We start from the raw sequence: 15,316 nt of genomic DNA, 5'->3' as shown, positions 1-15,316 counted from the left end.
TTTCGGGTTTTCCATATGGCTAATTTTGCTGCCCCTAACACAAAATTAAGCAACACAACTACACCTTTCTGACTAAACCTGTACTTTGGCCCAAATATATACAGTTGGGAAGAGAAAACCTCTCCCAGAGCTGAGAACCAATTAGTGATCAGGTCAATCATCCCGACCAACCTGGGACACTGTAAAAACAGATGTGCCAGAGTTTCAGACTGAGCACAGAATGGACACCCCTCCCCAACAGTAGGATCCAGGTGTACCAGATACATGTTGGTGGCTATGGCTCCATGTATTATCCTCCATTGGAGGTCAGCTGTCCTCTTATCAATAGGCAGTTTGTATAATGTTCGCCAACAGCCTTTGGGGAGGCACCTGGACCAAGCACACCCGCCCACCTCGTCGATTTTACCCCTTCCAGGGAAGAGGCATGGGACACCTTTACACATATTCTGTACATGGCCTTCTTTCCCACCTCCTTGAACTCCCCCAGCTCCGGGGTATCGAAGGAAAGCAGCATCCCCACGTCCTCCTCGAATGCCCCCGCCGCAGCACTAACAATCAGTGCAGGGAACACATAATCCAGACCCTCCTTCCACCGATCAGAATTGGAAGTGTCAGTCACATACTGCAGATGAAGTACTGGCAAGGAATCACAGACCTCAGCGACGACCTTCCTTAGTAGGCGAGACGATCGGATCCCCGCTCTTTCTCCCAGCTCCTCCAACGACCTATTCCTGTTCCGTATCAGATGACCCAGCTTAGTACACCCCACGCCTAACAGGCATGAACGTAGGCTAGCTGAACCCAGAACACGGGACTGGATGGCAGTGTTGTGAAAAAGAGGCTCTTCAAAAAGGCACATCCCTGGTGGCGTGCAGGCCTTACGGGACTTGACCAGAACTCTCCAAGCCTGCATAACAGACTCATAAAATGGAGTCAGGCCAGGCAACTCACCCCCCTCCAGCTTTAAGAGGAAAAGGTGCTTGTCTAAGCCCAAACAGCCCGCTCTCCTCATCAATGCGTAGGCTGTGTCAACCCAGCTAGAACCGTCACTGTACAACAGTCTCTGGGCTGCTTGAAGCCGGAAAGCCATGATCCTGGAAGAAATGTCCACCAGGCCTTGCCCACCCTCGTGCAGTGGCAGGTACAGGGCTGAAGCTTTAATCCAATGTTGTTCAGACCAGAAGAAGTTGACAAGGGTCCTCTGAAGCTCTTGTATCAGACCCTTTGGTGGCTGTAAAATCATTAGTCTGTGCCACAGGGTAGAGGCAGCTAGGTTATTAGCTACCAGTACCCTTCCCCTATAAGACAGCTGGGGCAGCACCCATTTCCATCTTGACAGTCTGGCACACACTTTCTCCACTACACCCTCCCAGTTCTTTTTCTGAAAGACATCGGAGCCTAGAAAAACCCCCAAAGTCTTCATCCCATCTCTGCCCCACTGAAGCCCCCCTGGTAACCGTGGAGCGGACCCAATCTGAAGCTGGCCTGCCCACAGCGCTTCACTCTTTCCCCAATTGACTCTAGCTGAGGAGGCCCCTCATACACCTTTAAGGCGTCTGAGAGAACCTTAACATCCTCACCCCCTGTAATAAAAACTGTCACGTCATCTGCATACGCAGACAGTGCTATCGTGGGACCCTTCATTACACCTGGCACAGAGAAACCAGTAAGCTTCGCTCTTAAAAAACAAAGCATTGGTTCAATCGCCAGACTGTATAACTGCCCTGAAATTGGGCATCCCTGCCTGATGCCCCTTTGGACAGGGATGGGACAACTCAAACCACCCCCACCTTCACCATACATGAGGCCCCAGCATACAGTAAATTCATCCAAGACAAAAAAACATCCCCAAACCCAAAGGCTTTCATTGTTTTAAACAAGTACTGGTGGTCCACACGATCAAAAGCCTTCTCCTGATCCAAAGAAAGTAAACCCACATTTACATCAGACAGTTTACAAATGTCCAAAACATCTCTTATTAGAAACAAGTTGTCAACAATAGAGCGATCAGGTACACAGTAGGACTGGTCCTTGTGGACCAACAATCCCAGATACTCTTTCAACCTGTTTGAGAGACATTTAGAAACAATTTTATATTCTGCACACAGCAAAGCAACAGGTCTCCAATTTTTTATGAGAGCCAAATCCCCCTTTTTGGCAACAGTGAAGGTACCGCACGTTGACAAGATACAGGAAGAGAGCCCTCATGAAAAGATTCACACACCACTTCATAAAAATCCTCCCCAATAGACCCCCAAAAGTGCTTATAAAACTCAGATGGTAAACCATCAATGCCAGGGGCTCGGCCTGTTGAGAGCTGCATAACTGCTGTGGACAGCTCTTGCAGTGTAATGTCAGAGTCCAATGCGACTCTTTGCTCAGGTCCCAATTGAGGAAGACCGTGTAACAACTGTTCAGTACACAGAGAGTCACAATCCTCCGCCTTATAGAGGGCAGAATAGAAATCCATGGCATGTTGACGCATTTCACTGTCATCCGTGGTCACCTTCCCATCAGGGAGACGAAGGCAGACCATCTGTTTACGTTGCAATGTCGACTGTCCTAGGTAAAAAAAAAAAAGCACTAGGAGCATCCATATCCTTGAGGGAAGCGAAACGAGACCTAATCAAGGCACCCTTCACTCTTTCATGCAGAAACGACCTCAGTTCATGTTTCTTGTCCTGTAAGTTCATGACTAGTCCGGGGGTCATTCTGAGTGAGCAACTTCAATTCAATAGATTTAATGTTCTGCTCAAGGGCCCTGATAGTCTCTTTAACTTCAATTCGAGACAGAGCAGTATACTGTTGACAAAATAATCGTATTTGGGCCTTCCCAACCTCCCACCATTGTCTCAAGGACTCAAAATTCCCTTTTGTAACCCTCCATTTTTCCCAAAACAACAAAAACCTTTCACAAAACATGACATCATGTAACAATTTAACATTAAAATACCAATAAGATGATGACCTTCGTGGACAGGACAAGTGAATATCAACAGTGACAATATGGTGATCAGAGAAACCCACAGGAGTAATGTCACACCTTCCAACCCTACTACAGTATTGCTCAGATACATACAACCTGTCTAACCTTGCTGCACTGACATGACCTTCATTAACTTTTAGCCATGTGTACTGTCTAACTTTTGCATTCCTTACTCTCCACACATCAGAAAGCTCAAACTCAGTTAATAGACAAGACAGACAAATTGCTGACCGCAGGTGAGGTTCTTCAGCGGTGCGATCAACAGTAAAATCCACTGTACAGTTCCAGTCCCCCCTAAAACCATACACCCTCTTGGTCACACTGTCTTAAGGTTTCCTTTATTTTATCAAAACCAACAATACGCTCTGTACCCTCATTAGGAGCATAAACATTCAAAAAAACAAACAAAAACCCCATAACATCCACCTTGACCAATAAAACCCGACCCTTGACAATCTCTGTTGTAGATACCACAGTCACCCCTAAGCCTGAAGAAAACAAGATTGCCACCCCAGCACTGAAATTAGTACCATGACTGAGTATATGCTGCCCCTCCCACCACATACCCCAGTCAGCCGCATTTTCCTCATCACTATGTGTCTCCTGTAGGAAAACTACATTAAGTGTGACACTCTGGCTCCAGGGACTCTGATTTATGGAGCCAGGGTTGTTCATTTTCATTTGGGTGTATTTCTATGTTGGGATTTCTAGTTGTGCATTTCTATGTTGTGGTGGTTCTTGATTATTCATGTGACTCCCAATCGGAGGTAACGAGTGACAGCTGTCGGCTCGTTATCTCTGATTGGGAGCCATATTTAAACTGTTGTGGTTTCACTGTGTGTTTGTGGGTTTTTGTTCCGTGTTCAGTCGTGTACTGTTGGACTTCACGTTTCGTCAGTATTTATTGTTTTGGTTAGTGTACTTTATCTTAATAAAGTCATGTTCACTCAACGCGCTGCGCTTTGGTCTACTCATTCGTCAGACGACCGTGACAGAAAAACCCACCATAAAAGGACCAAGCAGCGTGTCCAGGAGCAAAGAGACTGGACATGGGAGGAGGCGCCTGGTAAGGAGATCGAGAGGCTGGCGATGGCCCAGGTGGGCAAATCGTGGTCCTGGGAGGACATGCTCGGGGGCAAGGGACCTTGGGGGAAGATCAAGGCCCTGGCGAGAGAGGAGCAACGGCGTCAGCAGGGTCATCGTTGGAAGGACGAGAGGCAACCCCAAAAAGTTTTTTGGGGGGGCACATGGCTGGGCGGCTGGGCAGCAGGAGGCTGCCACAGGGAGACGTGGAGAGAAGGCTATCGGATTACGGGAGCCATTGGCGAGTAGAGGAAGGGAAGTTGTTGCGGCACGGCGTGAGAGACTGATGTGTGTTACCAGTCCGGTCCGGCCCGTTCCTGATCCCCAGTTAAAGCCAGTGGTGTGTGTTCCCAGTACGGACCGGCCTGTTCCTACTCCACGCATCAAGTCCACGGTGTGCGTCGCCAGTCCAGCCCGGCCTGTTCCTGCTCCACGCACAGAACCTACGGTGTGCGTCGCCAGCCCAGCCCGGCCTGTTCCTGCTCCACGCACAGAACCTACGGTGTGCGTCGCCAGCCCAGCCCGGCCGGTTCCTGCTCCACGCACCAGGGATATGGTGCGCTTCGCCAGCCCGGCCCGGCCTGTTCGGCCACTCGCACCAGGGATACGGTGCGCGTCGCCAGCCCAGCCCGGCCTGTTCCTGCTCCACGCACCAGGGATATGGTGCGCTCGCCAGCCCGGCCCGGCCTGTTCCGGCCACTCGCACCAGGGATACGGTGCGCGTCGCCAGCCCAGCCCGGCCTGTTCCTGCTCCACGCACCAGGGATACGGTGCGCTTCGCCAGCCCGGCCCGGCCTGTTCCGGCCACTCGCACCAGGGATACGGTGCGCGTCGCCAGCCCAGCCCGGCCTGTTCCTGCTCCACGCACCATAAAAAGCCCTGAGATGCGTGTTCTCAGCCTGGGACCACCAGTTCCGGCACCACGCATCAGGCCTACGGTGCGTCCCCAGGGCCCAGCATGCCCTGTTCCTTCTCCCCGCACTAGCCCTGAGATGCGTGTCCTCAGCCCGGTACCTCCAGTTCCGGCACCACGCACCAGGCCTACGGTGCGCCTCAGACGGCCAGAATCTGCCGTCTGCCCAACGGGGCCTGAACTGCCCGTCTGCCCAACGGCGCCTGAACTGCCCGTCTGCCCAACGGTGCCTGAACTGCCCGTCTGCCCAACGGCGCTTGAACTACCCGTCTGCCCTACGGCGCTAAAGCCGCCCGTCTGTACTGAGCCTGCAAAGCCGCCCGTCTGCCATGAGCCTTCAGAGCCGTCCGCCAGATCGGAGCCGCTAGAGCCTTCCGCCAGACAGGAGCCGCTAGAGCCTTCCGCCAGACAGGATCAGCCAGAGCCGTCTGCCAGACAGGATCAGCCAGAGCCTTCCGCCAGACAGGATCAGCCAGAGCCTTCCGCCAGACAGGATCAGCCAGAGCCTTCCGCCAGCTATGAGCAGCCAGATCCGTCAGCCAGCCATGAGCAGCCAGAGCCTTCCGCCAGCCATGAGCAGCCAGATCCGTCAGCCAGCCACGAGCAGCCAGATCCGTCAGCCAGCCACGAGCAGCCAGATCCGTCAGCCGGCCATGAGCCGTCCAGCCAGGATCCGCCAGAGCTGTCCAGCCAGGATCCGCCAGAGCCGTCCAGCCAGGATCCGCCAGAGCCGTCCAGCCAGGATCCGCCAGAGCCGCCCAGCCAGGATCCGCCAGAGCCGCCCAGCCAGGATCCGCCAGAGCCGTCCAGCCAGGATCCGCCAGAGCCGTCCAGCCAGGATCCGCCAGAGCCGTCCAGCCAGGATCCGCCAGAGCCGTCCAGCCAGGATCCGCCAGCCAGCCAGGATCCGCCATTTAGTCCGGTACTGCCCCTTAGCCCTGTGCTGCCCCTTATCCTGGTGCTGCCCCTTATCCTGGTGCTGCCCCTTATCCTGGTGCTGCCCCTTATCCTGGTGCTGCCCCTTATCCTGGTGCTGCCCCTTATCCTGGTGCTGCCCCTTATCCTGGTGCTGCCCCTTATCCTGGTGCTGCCCCTTATCCTGGTGCTGCCCCTTAGTCCGGTGCTGCCCCTTAGTCTGGTGCTGCCCCTTAGTCTGGTGCTGCCCCTTAGTCTGGTGCTGCCCCTTAGTCTGGTGCTGCCCCTTATCCTGGTGCTGTCCCTTCTCCTGGTGCTGTCCCTTAGTCCGGTGTTGCCCCTTAGTCCGGTGCTGCCTCTTAGTCCGGTGCTGCCCCTTAATCCAGTGGGGTTATATTGGAGGGTGGTCATTTGGAGGAGGCTACGTAAGCGGGTAGTGACTATGGTGGGGTGGGGACCACGACCAGTGCCAGAGCCGCCACCATGGACAGACGCCCACCCAGACCCTCCCCTAGACTGTATGCTGGTGCGCCCGGAGTTCGCACCTTTAGGGGGGGGTACTGTGACACTCTGGCTCCAGGGACTCTGATTTATGGAGCCAGGGTTGTTCATTTTCATTTGGGTGTATTTCTATGTTGGGATTTCTAGTTGTGCATTTCTATGTTGTGGTGGTTCTTGATTATTCATGTGACTCCCAATCGGAGGTAACGAGTGACAGCTGTCGGCTCGTTATCTCTGATTGGGAGCCATATTTAAACTGTTGTGGTTTCACTGTGTGTTTGTGGGTTTTTGTTCCGTGTTCAGTCGTGTACTGTTGGACTTCACGTTTCGTCAGTGTTTATTGTTTTGGTTAGTGTACTTTATCTTAATAAAGTCATGTTCACTCAACGCGCTGCGCTTTGGTCTACTCATTCGTCAGACGACCGTGACATTAAGCCTTTTCTGTTTTATTACTTCTAATACCCAAGCCCTCTTATTCCTGTCCCTTCCTCCATTAATATTGAGAGAACCTACCCTTAGTACCTCCATATAGAAAAGAAAAGGGAAAAGCAGAAGATACCACAGAGAAACCAGACAAAGAGAATAGAACACCCTATGAGGCATAATCATCATCATTATTTAAATTTTCTCTTAACCTGACCACGTTTCCCACCACCTTTTGCTGCTGCAACAGCAGTAACAAATTTCCTCAAGCGAAACCGCTTCTTCTCACTCAACTGGTCTAACCCCACCGTCTTCTGTAACATCACAGCTGACCTCACAAATTTATCAACATCAAAATAATCTGCCAATTTGACAGATTTCCCAAAAGTCTGATCCAGAAACCCATTTACCTCCTCTAGATCGTAAATTGAGTCCTCACCAGCTGATATCGTATCAAGAGAGATATCCATATCCTTCTCCTGATCCTCCTCAACTGAGGCCACAGACCACTGACTCCCCTCTACCACATCCCTTTCAACACTCCCCCACTTGCACCCCATCACTCGTACCAGGCATCTCCTCCACTACCTGGGAGACTAGCCCCACCTGAACCCCATTACTCGTAGTGGGCATCTCCTCCACTACCTGGGAGACTAGCCCCACCTGAACCCCATTACTCGTAGTGGGCATCTCCTCCACTACCTGGGAGACTAGCCCCACCTGAACCCCATTACTCGTAGTGGGCATCTCCTCCACTACCTGGGAGACTAGCCCCCCTGTACCCCAGCACTCATAGTGGGCATCTCCTCCACTACCTGGGAGACTAGCCCCCTGTACCCCAGCACTCATAGTGGGCATCTCCTCCACTACCTGGGAGATGAGCACCACATGAACCCTCTCCTGTAACCCATTACTTGTAGTGGGCATCTCCTCCACTACCTGGGAGATTAGCTCCACATGTACCCCCTCCTGTACCACAGCACTCGTACTGGGCACCTCCTCACCAGTCTGAGGAAAAGGCCCTTCAGATCCATCCTTACCTTCTACAACAAAAATGTTCCGCTGCATAACATTTCCCTCTGGTACAAGTTGCACCTCTGTGCCCTCAACACGGACAACTTGTTCCTCAGCAACAGATGCGTGTGGCTGCTCTACCACTGTCAGCCCACCTCTTCCTACATCAGTGGGCCCAGGCGTTACGAGGACCACCTGCGCCCCTCCCTCTGCCTTCTCCCTTTTCGGGCAAGCATGTCGCTTATGACCAACATCCCCACACTCAAAACACCGTTGACTACCTGTACTAGCATAAGCCATATACAATCTATTGTCATACTTGACTTTAAACGATAACTCCAAAGTCTGCTCCGGTGAGTCCAAAAACATAAACACCTGTCGCCGAAACGACATTACCTGTTTCAACGCCGGGTGTTTGCAACCCAATGGGACAGCCTTAATTGAACTTGCAAACTTCCCAAAGCGCAATAGCTCGCGCTCCAATAGCTCATTTGGAATGAACGGCGGTACATTTGAAATCGTTATCCTTGTTGACGGAGAAAAAAGCGGCGTAACTTGAATAAACATTCCTTTAAGAAGTATGCCATGCTCAACCATACGATCAACAAGGCGCTCTTCTTTAAGAAATACCACCACCGCTTTATTAATCCGTGACGCATAAGCAACATTCTCATATCCTACCTTCTCTCCTACGGCGACCAGAACCTCTTCCACCGTGACAGTAGCTTCAGTAACACACCTAAAGCCGTGCCGAGTGACAGGGACGGCGTCCCGATTCGGGCCGCCATCCCCACCAAAATCAGGGTAATTTCGACACGAAAAACAATATACTTAATTCTACCACAACAAAAAAATTGAAATAATAACCTTAATCATGCATAGAAGAAAAAAGGATATCACCAAGAAAAGGAAAACCCAGGATATCTAACTCTACACAACACTCGCACTTAGCACTCACTCAAACAATTCCCAGCACGCACCAAACACTCCCAGCATGCAGAGAGAGAGAGAGAGAGAGAGAGAGAGAGAGAGAGAGACAGAGAGAGAGAGAGACAATGAGAGAGAGACAGAGACAGAGAGACAGAGACAGAGACAGCAGAAGTCACTGTTTGTGCGGTGGGAATTGCAGCCGCCTGTATTTGACTTGCTGGACTAAGGCTGTTACCTCATGCTGGCACTCTGGTGTGTGTGTGTGTACGTATGGCTGGCGGGTTGGCATGGAGAAAGGTTTGACTTGCATAAAAGTCACATACACACACACAAAATAAAAGCGGAACCAAACCCTTTTGTGTCTTGTTTTCTAAGACAGTATAGGATGTCAAGGCTTAGAACAATGGAGATGGTTCTACACATGTAGGATCTTCATTTGAGCCAGTTTGCTACAGCAGGAAAATAATCCTGTAGCAACAGGAAATGTGAATGAATTAATATTGTAATGAATGGACATTTTTCTAGGGGTTGATACATTTTTCATAAGGGAAAATAAAGTCAGAAATTTCAAACGGGAAATTAAAAACTTTGGAAGAGTTTTTACATTTTAGTCATTTAGCAGACGGTCTTATCCAGAACGACTTACAGTAGTGAGTGCATGCATTTAATTCCCGTGGGAATCTAACAACCCTGGCTGAGCCACAGGGGACCATTTTATTAAACGTCAAATACCCTACATTTCCTGTATTGCAGAAAAATTATCCTGAAACAGTGTGATCAAATTAAGATCCCACATCTGTATACAGTACAATGACTAACAACACAGAAATGGTTGCTGAATTGTTTGGCACTTTCAATGTTTTGCTCACCAAATCTTCTCCCATCAGCTTTTGCTAGTCTTTTATAACTTTGCCTAACTCTCTCTCCCTCTGCTCTATCTGAAACTTGTTTACCTTGCTTGTGTTGTCTCTCTCTCTCTCTCTCTCTCTCTCTCTCTCTCTCTCTCTCTCTCTCTCTCTCTCTCTCTCTCTCTCTCTCTCTCTCTCTCTCTCTCTCTCTCTATATATATATATATATATATATATATATATACAGTGAGCTCCATAATTCATTGGACAGTGACCATTGTTTTGTTATTTTGGTTCTGTACTCTAGCACTTTGAGTTTGAAAGGATACAATGACAATGAGCGTGAAGTGCAGACTGTCAGCTTTAATTTGAGGGTATTTTCATACATATCGGATTAACTGTTTAGAAATGACAGCACCTTTTGTACATGGTCCCCCCATTTTAAGGTACTACAAGTATTTCGTTAGGCAGGTGTATTCATTTGTGTCGTTAGTGAATGCAGGAGAGCTGTTGATGATTCTAGACTTTGCTATTGCCTTTGGAGGTTGTTATTGGGGTGTGACAACATGAGGAAGACAGCAGTGTCGATGCAAATGAAGTTGGCCGTCATAAGGCTCAGAAATGAAAATCAATCATTCAGGAACATTGCAAAAACCCTGGCCATGCCCAAGTCAACAGTTTTGTTCATCATTAACAAGAAAAAAACAACCGGTGAACTCAATTATGTCAAAAGACCCGGTAGACAGAGGAAGACCACTGTAGTGGATGACCGGAGAATACTCTCTATGGTGAAGAAAAAAACCCCTGATAACAGCCCAACAGATCAAAAACACTCTCCTGGATGCAGGTGTAGATGTGTCAAAGTCTACCATACGTAGAAGACTACACCAGCAGGACTACAGAGGGTACACTACAAGATGCAAACCACTGATAAGCCTGAAGAACAGAAAGGCCAGATTACAGTTTGCTAAAAAGAGCCCCAAGAGTTCTGGAAAAAAGTATTGTGGACAGATGAGACAAAGATTAACATGTACCAGAGTGATGGAAAGACAAAAGTGTGGAGAAAAAAAAGAAATGCCCATGATCCAAAGCATACCACCTCATCCATGAAACATGGTGGAGGGGGTGTTATGGCTAGGGCCTGTATGGCTGCCAGTGGAACAGGCTCACTTGTCTTCATCGATGATGTGACTGCAGACAGAAGTAGAACAATGAATTCTGAAGTCTACAGAAATATTTTATCTGCTCAGATAAAACCAAATGCCTCTAAACTCATTGGACGGCACTTAATCATGCAACAAGACAATGACCCTAAACATACTGCTAGAGCAAAAAGGGGTTTTTGATGGCCAAAAAGTGGAAAATCCTTGACTGGCCGAGTCAATCACCAGATCTGAATCCAATTGAACATGCATTTTACATGCTGAAGAGGAGACTTAAGGCAATAAGTCCCCGAAACAAGCAGGAACTGAAGATGGCTGCAGTACAGGCCTGGCAGAGCATCACCAGGGAAGATACCCAGCGTCTGGTGATGGCGATGCATCGCAGACTTCAAGCAGTCATTGCATGCAAAGGATATGCGACCAAATATTAACAATGATTACTTTATTCTACATTATGTTAAACTATCCAATGTTTTTTGATGCCCGAAAATGGGGGGGACCATGTACAAAAGCTTCTATAATTCGTAAACAGTTCATCCGATATGTATGAAAATACCCTCAAATTAAAGCTGACAGTCTGCACTTCACCCGCATTGTCATTGTATCCTTTCAAACTCAAAGTGCTAGAGTACAGAACCAAAATAACAAAAGAATGGTCACTGTCCAGTGAATTATGGAGCTCACTGTATATATGTAATGTAATATATATATATATATATATATATATATATATATATACTACCGTTAAAAAGTTTGGGGTCACTTAGTAATGTCCTTGTTTTCTAAAGAAAAGCAATTTGTTTGTCCATTAAAATAACATCAAATTGATCAGGAATAAAGTGTAGACATTGTTAATGTTGTAAATGGCTATTGTAGCTGAAAACGGCTGATTTTTTATGGAATATCTACATAGGCGTACAGAGGCCCATTATCAGCAACCATCAGTCCTGTGTTCCAATGGCACGTTGTGTTTGCTAATCCAAGTTTATCATTTTAAAAGGCTAATTGATCATTAGAAAACCCTTTTGCAGCTGAAAACTGTTGTGCTGATTAAAGAAGCAATAAAACTGGCCTTCTTGAGACTAGTTGAGTATCTGGAGCATCAGCAATTGTGGGTTCGATTACAGGCTCAAAATGGCCAGAAACAAAGAACTTTCTTCTGAAACTAGTCAGTCTATTCTTGTTCTGAGAAATGAAGGCTATTCCATGCGAGAAATTTCCAAGAAACTGAAGATCTCGTACAACGCTGTGTACTACTCCCTTCACAGAACAGCGCAAACTGTCTCTAACCAGAATAGAAAGAGGAGTGGGAGGCCCCGGTGCACAACTGAGCAAGAGGACAAATACATTAGAGTGTCTAGTTTGAGAAACAGGTCCTCAACTGGCAGCTTCATTAAATAGTACCCACAATATACCTGTCTCAACGTCAACAGTGAAGAGGCGACTCCGGGATGCTGACCTTCTAGGCAGAGTTGCGAAGAAAAAGCCATATCTCAGACTGGCCAATAAAAAGACAAGATTAAGATGGGCAAAAGAACACACACTGGACTTTTTCTTTGCAACTCTGCCTAGGTCAACATCCCGGAGTCGCCTCTTCACTGTTGACATTGAGACTGGTGTTTTGCGGGTACTATTTAATGAAGCTGCCAGTTGAGGACCTGTGAGGCGTCTGTTTATAGAAAATAGATAATAGACAAAAGTGAAATAAACAACAACAACAAAAACAGTAAACATTTGCACATCGTCATAAAACGGTATATATCCATAATATGACATTTGAAATGTCTGTATTCCTTTGAAACTTTTGTGAGTGTAAAAACTCTCTCTCCCTCTCTCTCTCTCTCTCTCTCTCTCTCTCTCTCTCTCCCTCTCTCTCTCTCTCTCTCTCTCTCTCTGTCTCTCTCTCTCTCTCTCTCCCCCTCTCTCTCTCTCTCTCTGTCTCTCTCCCCCCTCTCTCTCTCTCTCTCTCTCTCTCTCCCTCTCTCTCTCTCTCTCTCTCTCTCTCTCTCTCTCTCTCTCTCTCTCTCTCTCTCTCTCTCTCTCTCTCTCTCTCTCTCTCTCTCTCTCTCTCTGTCTCCTCTCTCTCTCTCTCCCTCTCTCTCTCTCTCTCTCTCCCTCTCTCTCTCTCTCTCTCTCTCTCTCTCTCTCTCTCTCTCTCTCTCTCTCTCTCTCTCTCTCTCTCTCTCTCTCTCTCTCTCTCTCTCTCTCTCTCTCTCTCTCTCTCTCTCTCTCTCTCTCTCTCTCTCTCTCTCTCTCTCTCTCTCTCTCTCTCTCTCTCTCTCTCTCTCTCTCTCTCTCTCTCTCTCTCTCTCTCTCTCTCTCTCTCTCTCTCTCTCTCTCTCTCTCTCTCTCATCCATACTTTATCTCCCTCACCTCGTCTTTCTCTCTGAACATTCGGAACATCTCTTCTCTGTAGTCTGTCCTGGCAGCTGGGGTTTTGTTCCTCCTTCCTCCACTCCGTTCTGGTCAGGTACAGGTGGTCTCTCTCTCTCTCTCTCTCTCTCTCTCTCTCGCTCTCTCTCTCTATGTCTCTCTGTCTCTCTCTGTCTCTCTCTCTCTCTATGTCTCTCGCTCTCTCTCGCTCTCTCTCTCTCTCTATGTCTCTCTCTCTCTCGCTCTCTCTCTCTCTCTTTGTTCTACTTTTCATTCTACAGCGTCTCTAGTCACTGTAGCTTACCTCATGCATCTCAAGTGTGTGTGTGTGTGTGTGTGTGTGTGACTACCAGAGGTTGGTGGGAGGAGCTACAGGCGGACATTGTAATTGGTTTCCATGTGTTTGATGCCTTTCCATTTATTCCATTCCAGCCGTTACAATGAGCCCGTGCTCCTGTAACTCCTCCCTCCCACCAGCCTCCTCTGGTGTGTACTAACGAGTCTGTTGTTGTTGTTTGTGCCAGTATTCTCTCCCAGGGTGGTAGGCATAGCGGTGGCATGCTACGACTTCAGCTCCAGAGACACCAGAGAGCTGTCTCTACAGGAGGGAGACATAGTCAAGATCTACACCAAGATGGCTAACGGCTGGTGGAGGGGAGAGGTCAACGGCAGGGTGAGTTTATATATTTGGTGGAGGGGGAGGTCAACGGCAGGGGGAGTTTATATATTTGGTGGAGGGGGAGGTCAACGGCAGGGGGAGTCTTTTGTTCCACGTTAATTGAAACATAACTTCCTTCCCTCTGTGAAAGGTCATGCTCTCCCTGCCGGTGAATCCAATGTCTTGAAGTTTATTTATATGATTATGGATGTTGTGTCACTGGTCTTTTCCATATAGTTTCCAGGCTTTTTACAGTGATGTGTTTTCATTGTTGGCAGGTGGGCTGGTTTCCCTCTACATATGTGGAAGAGGAGGACTGAGCTGGTTGGTTAAGCCTCAACTCTCAGGGCTAACCAACTAGAAGAGTTGGGGCACGGCTACAGCACACACTGCATGGTGCCTCCAGACGGCCTCCAGGTTACGGCACCACAGCACCCTGCCTTGCACTCTGATAGAACACAGACAAGACTACACAAGAGGCCCAAGCCAGACAGAGGGAAGTGGCAACGCCCTCTGTCCTCACCCATCCTCACCCCCACTCACCCCTCCTCACCCCATCTCACCCCTTCCCATCCTCACCCCTCCCCACCTCACCCCTCCCATCCTCACCCCTCCCATCCTCACCCCTCCCATCCTCACCCCTCCTCACCCCTCCCATCCTCACCCCTCCCATCCTCACCCCTCCCCATCCTCACCCCTCCCATCCTCACCCCTCCCCACCTCACCCCATCCTCACCCCTCCTTATGACCAGCACTGTTCTATTCTGACTGCACTAGACTCCAGACCTGAAGTAGAGACACTCCCTCCCTGGTTGAGAGTCAACCTTTATGAAGCTGGTGTTTTTATTGATAACTTCATTGGTTAGCCTGATAGCTGCAACACGGTCAAATTAGGAAATTATTAAACACTCAGCAAGATATTTTTCTGGTTTTCAACACCTAAAGTGTTTCATGACTGTACACAATGTTTAAGACTCACTGTGCAATTTGTTGTGCTTGCGAGAAGTATGCTTCCATTATGTGACTGTTATGGTTCCCTTTGAATACAGTGAGCTCCAAACGTATTGGGACAGTGACATTTGTTGTTGTTGTTTTGGCTCTGTACTCCAGCACTTTGGATTCTAAATTATACAATGACTATGAGGTTAAAGTGCAGACTGTCAGCTTTAATTGTAGGGTATTTTCATCCATATCGGGTGAACCGTTTAGAAATTGCAGCACCTTTTGTACATAGTCCCCCCATTTTAATGAATCGTGAATAATGATGAGTGATGCTACCATGATTACGGATAATCCTGACTGAATCATGAATAATGATGAGTGAGAAAGTTACAGACGCACAAATATCGTACCCGGATTTTTTTTTTACCTCCCCTGGTATTGTAATGGTGAGAGGTTAGCATGTCTTGGGGGTATGATATTTGTGCGTCTGTAACTTTCTCACTCATCATTATTCATGATTCATTCAAGATTATCCGTAATCATGGTAGCATCCACATTAATGTAGA

The 15,316-nt window shown here is 48.4% G+C and overlaps 1 protein-coding gene across 2 annotated transcripts in view; it reads left to right on the top strand.

Annotated features, from left to right (window-relative positions):
• The window catches only part of LOC121535374 (guanine nucleotide exchange factor VAV3-like), a 121,132-nt gene extending 106,744 nt beyond the window's left edge, over positions 1 to 14,388 (top strand). Inside the window, exons 26-28 of one of the 2 annotated variants that reach the window (XM_041842393.1) lie at positions 13,194 to 13,247; positions 13,675 to 13,823; positions 14,087 to 14,388. In XM_041842393.1, the coding sequence (XP_041698327.1) occupies positions 13,194 to 13,247; positions 13,675 to 13,823; positions 14,087 to 14,128 (245 nt within the window). In that variant the 3' untranslated portion in view covers positions 14,129 to 14,388. The remainder of the gene's footprint in view (positions 1 to 13,193; positions 13,248 to 13,674; positions 13,824 to 14,086) is intronic. The other variant, XM_041842394.1, reaches the window with a different exon arrangement.
• The last annotated feature ends 928 nt before the right edge of the window (positions 14,389 to 15,316 follow it).

Source organism: Coregonus clupeaformis, chromosome 21 (genome assembly GCF_020615455.1).
Source record: "Coregonus clupeaformis isolate EN_2021a chromosome 21, ASM2061545v1, whole genome shotgun sequence".
NCBI classification, from domain to species: Eukaryota; Metazoa; Chordata; class Actinopteri; order Salmoniformes; family Salmonidae; genus Coregonus; species Coregonus clupeaformis.
Note: the sequence above shows the minus strand (reverse complement) of the source record. Positions and strands in the feature narration are given on the sequence as shown.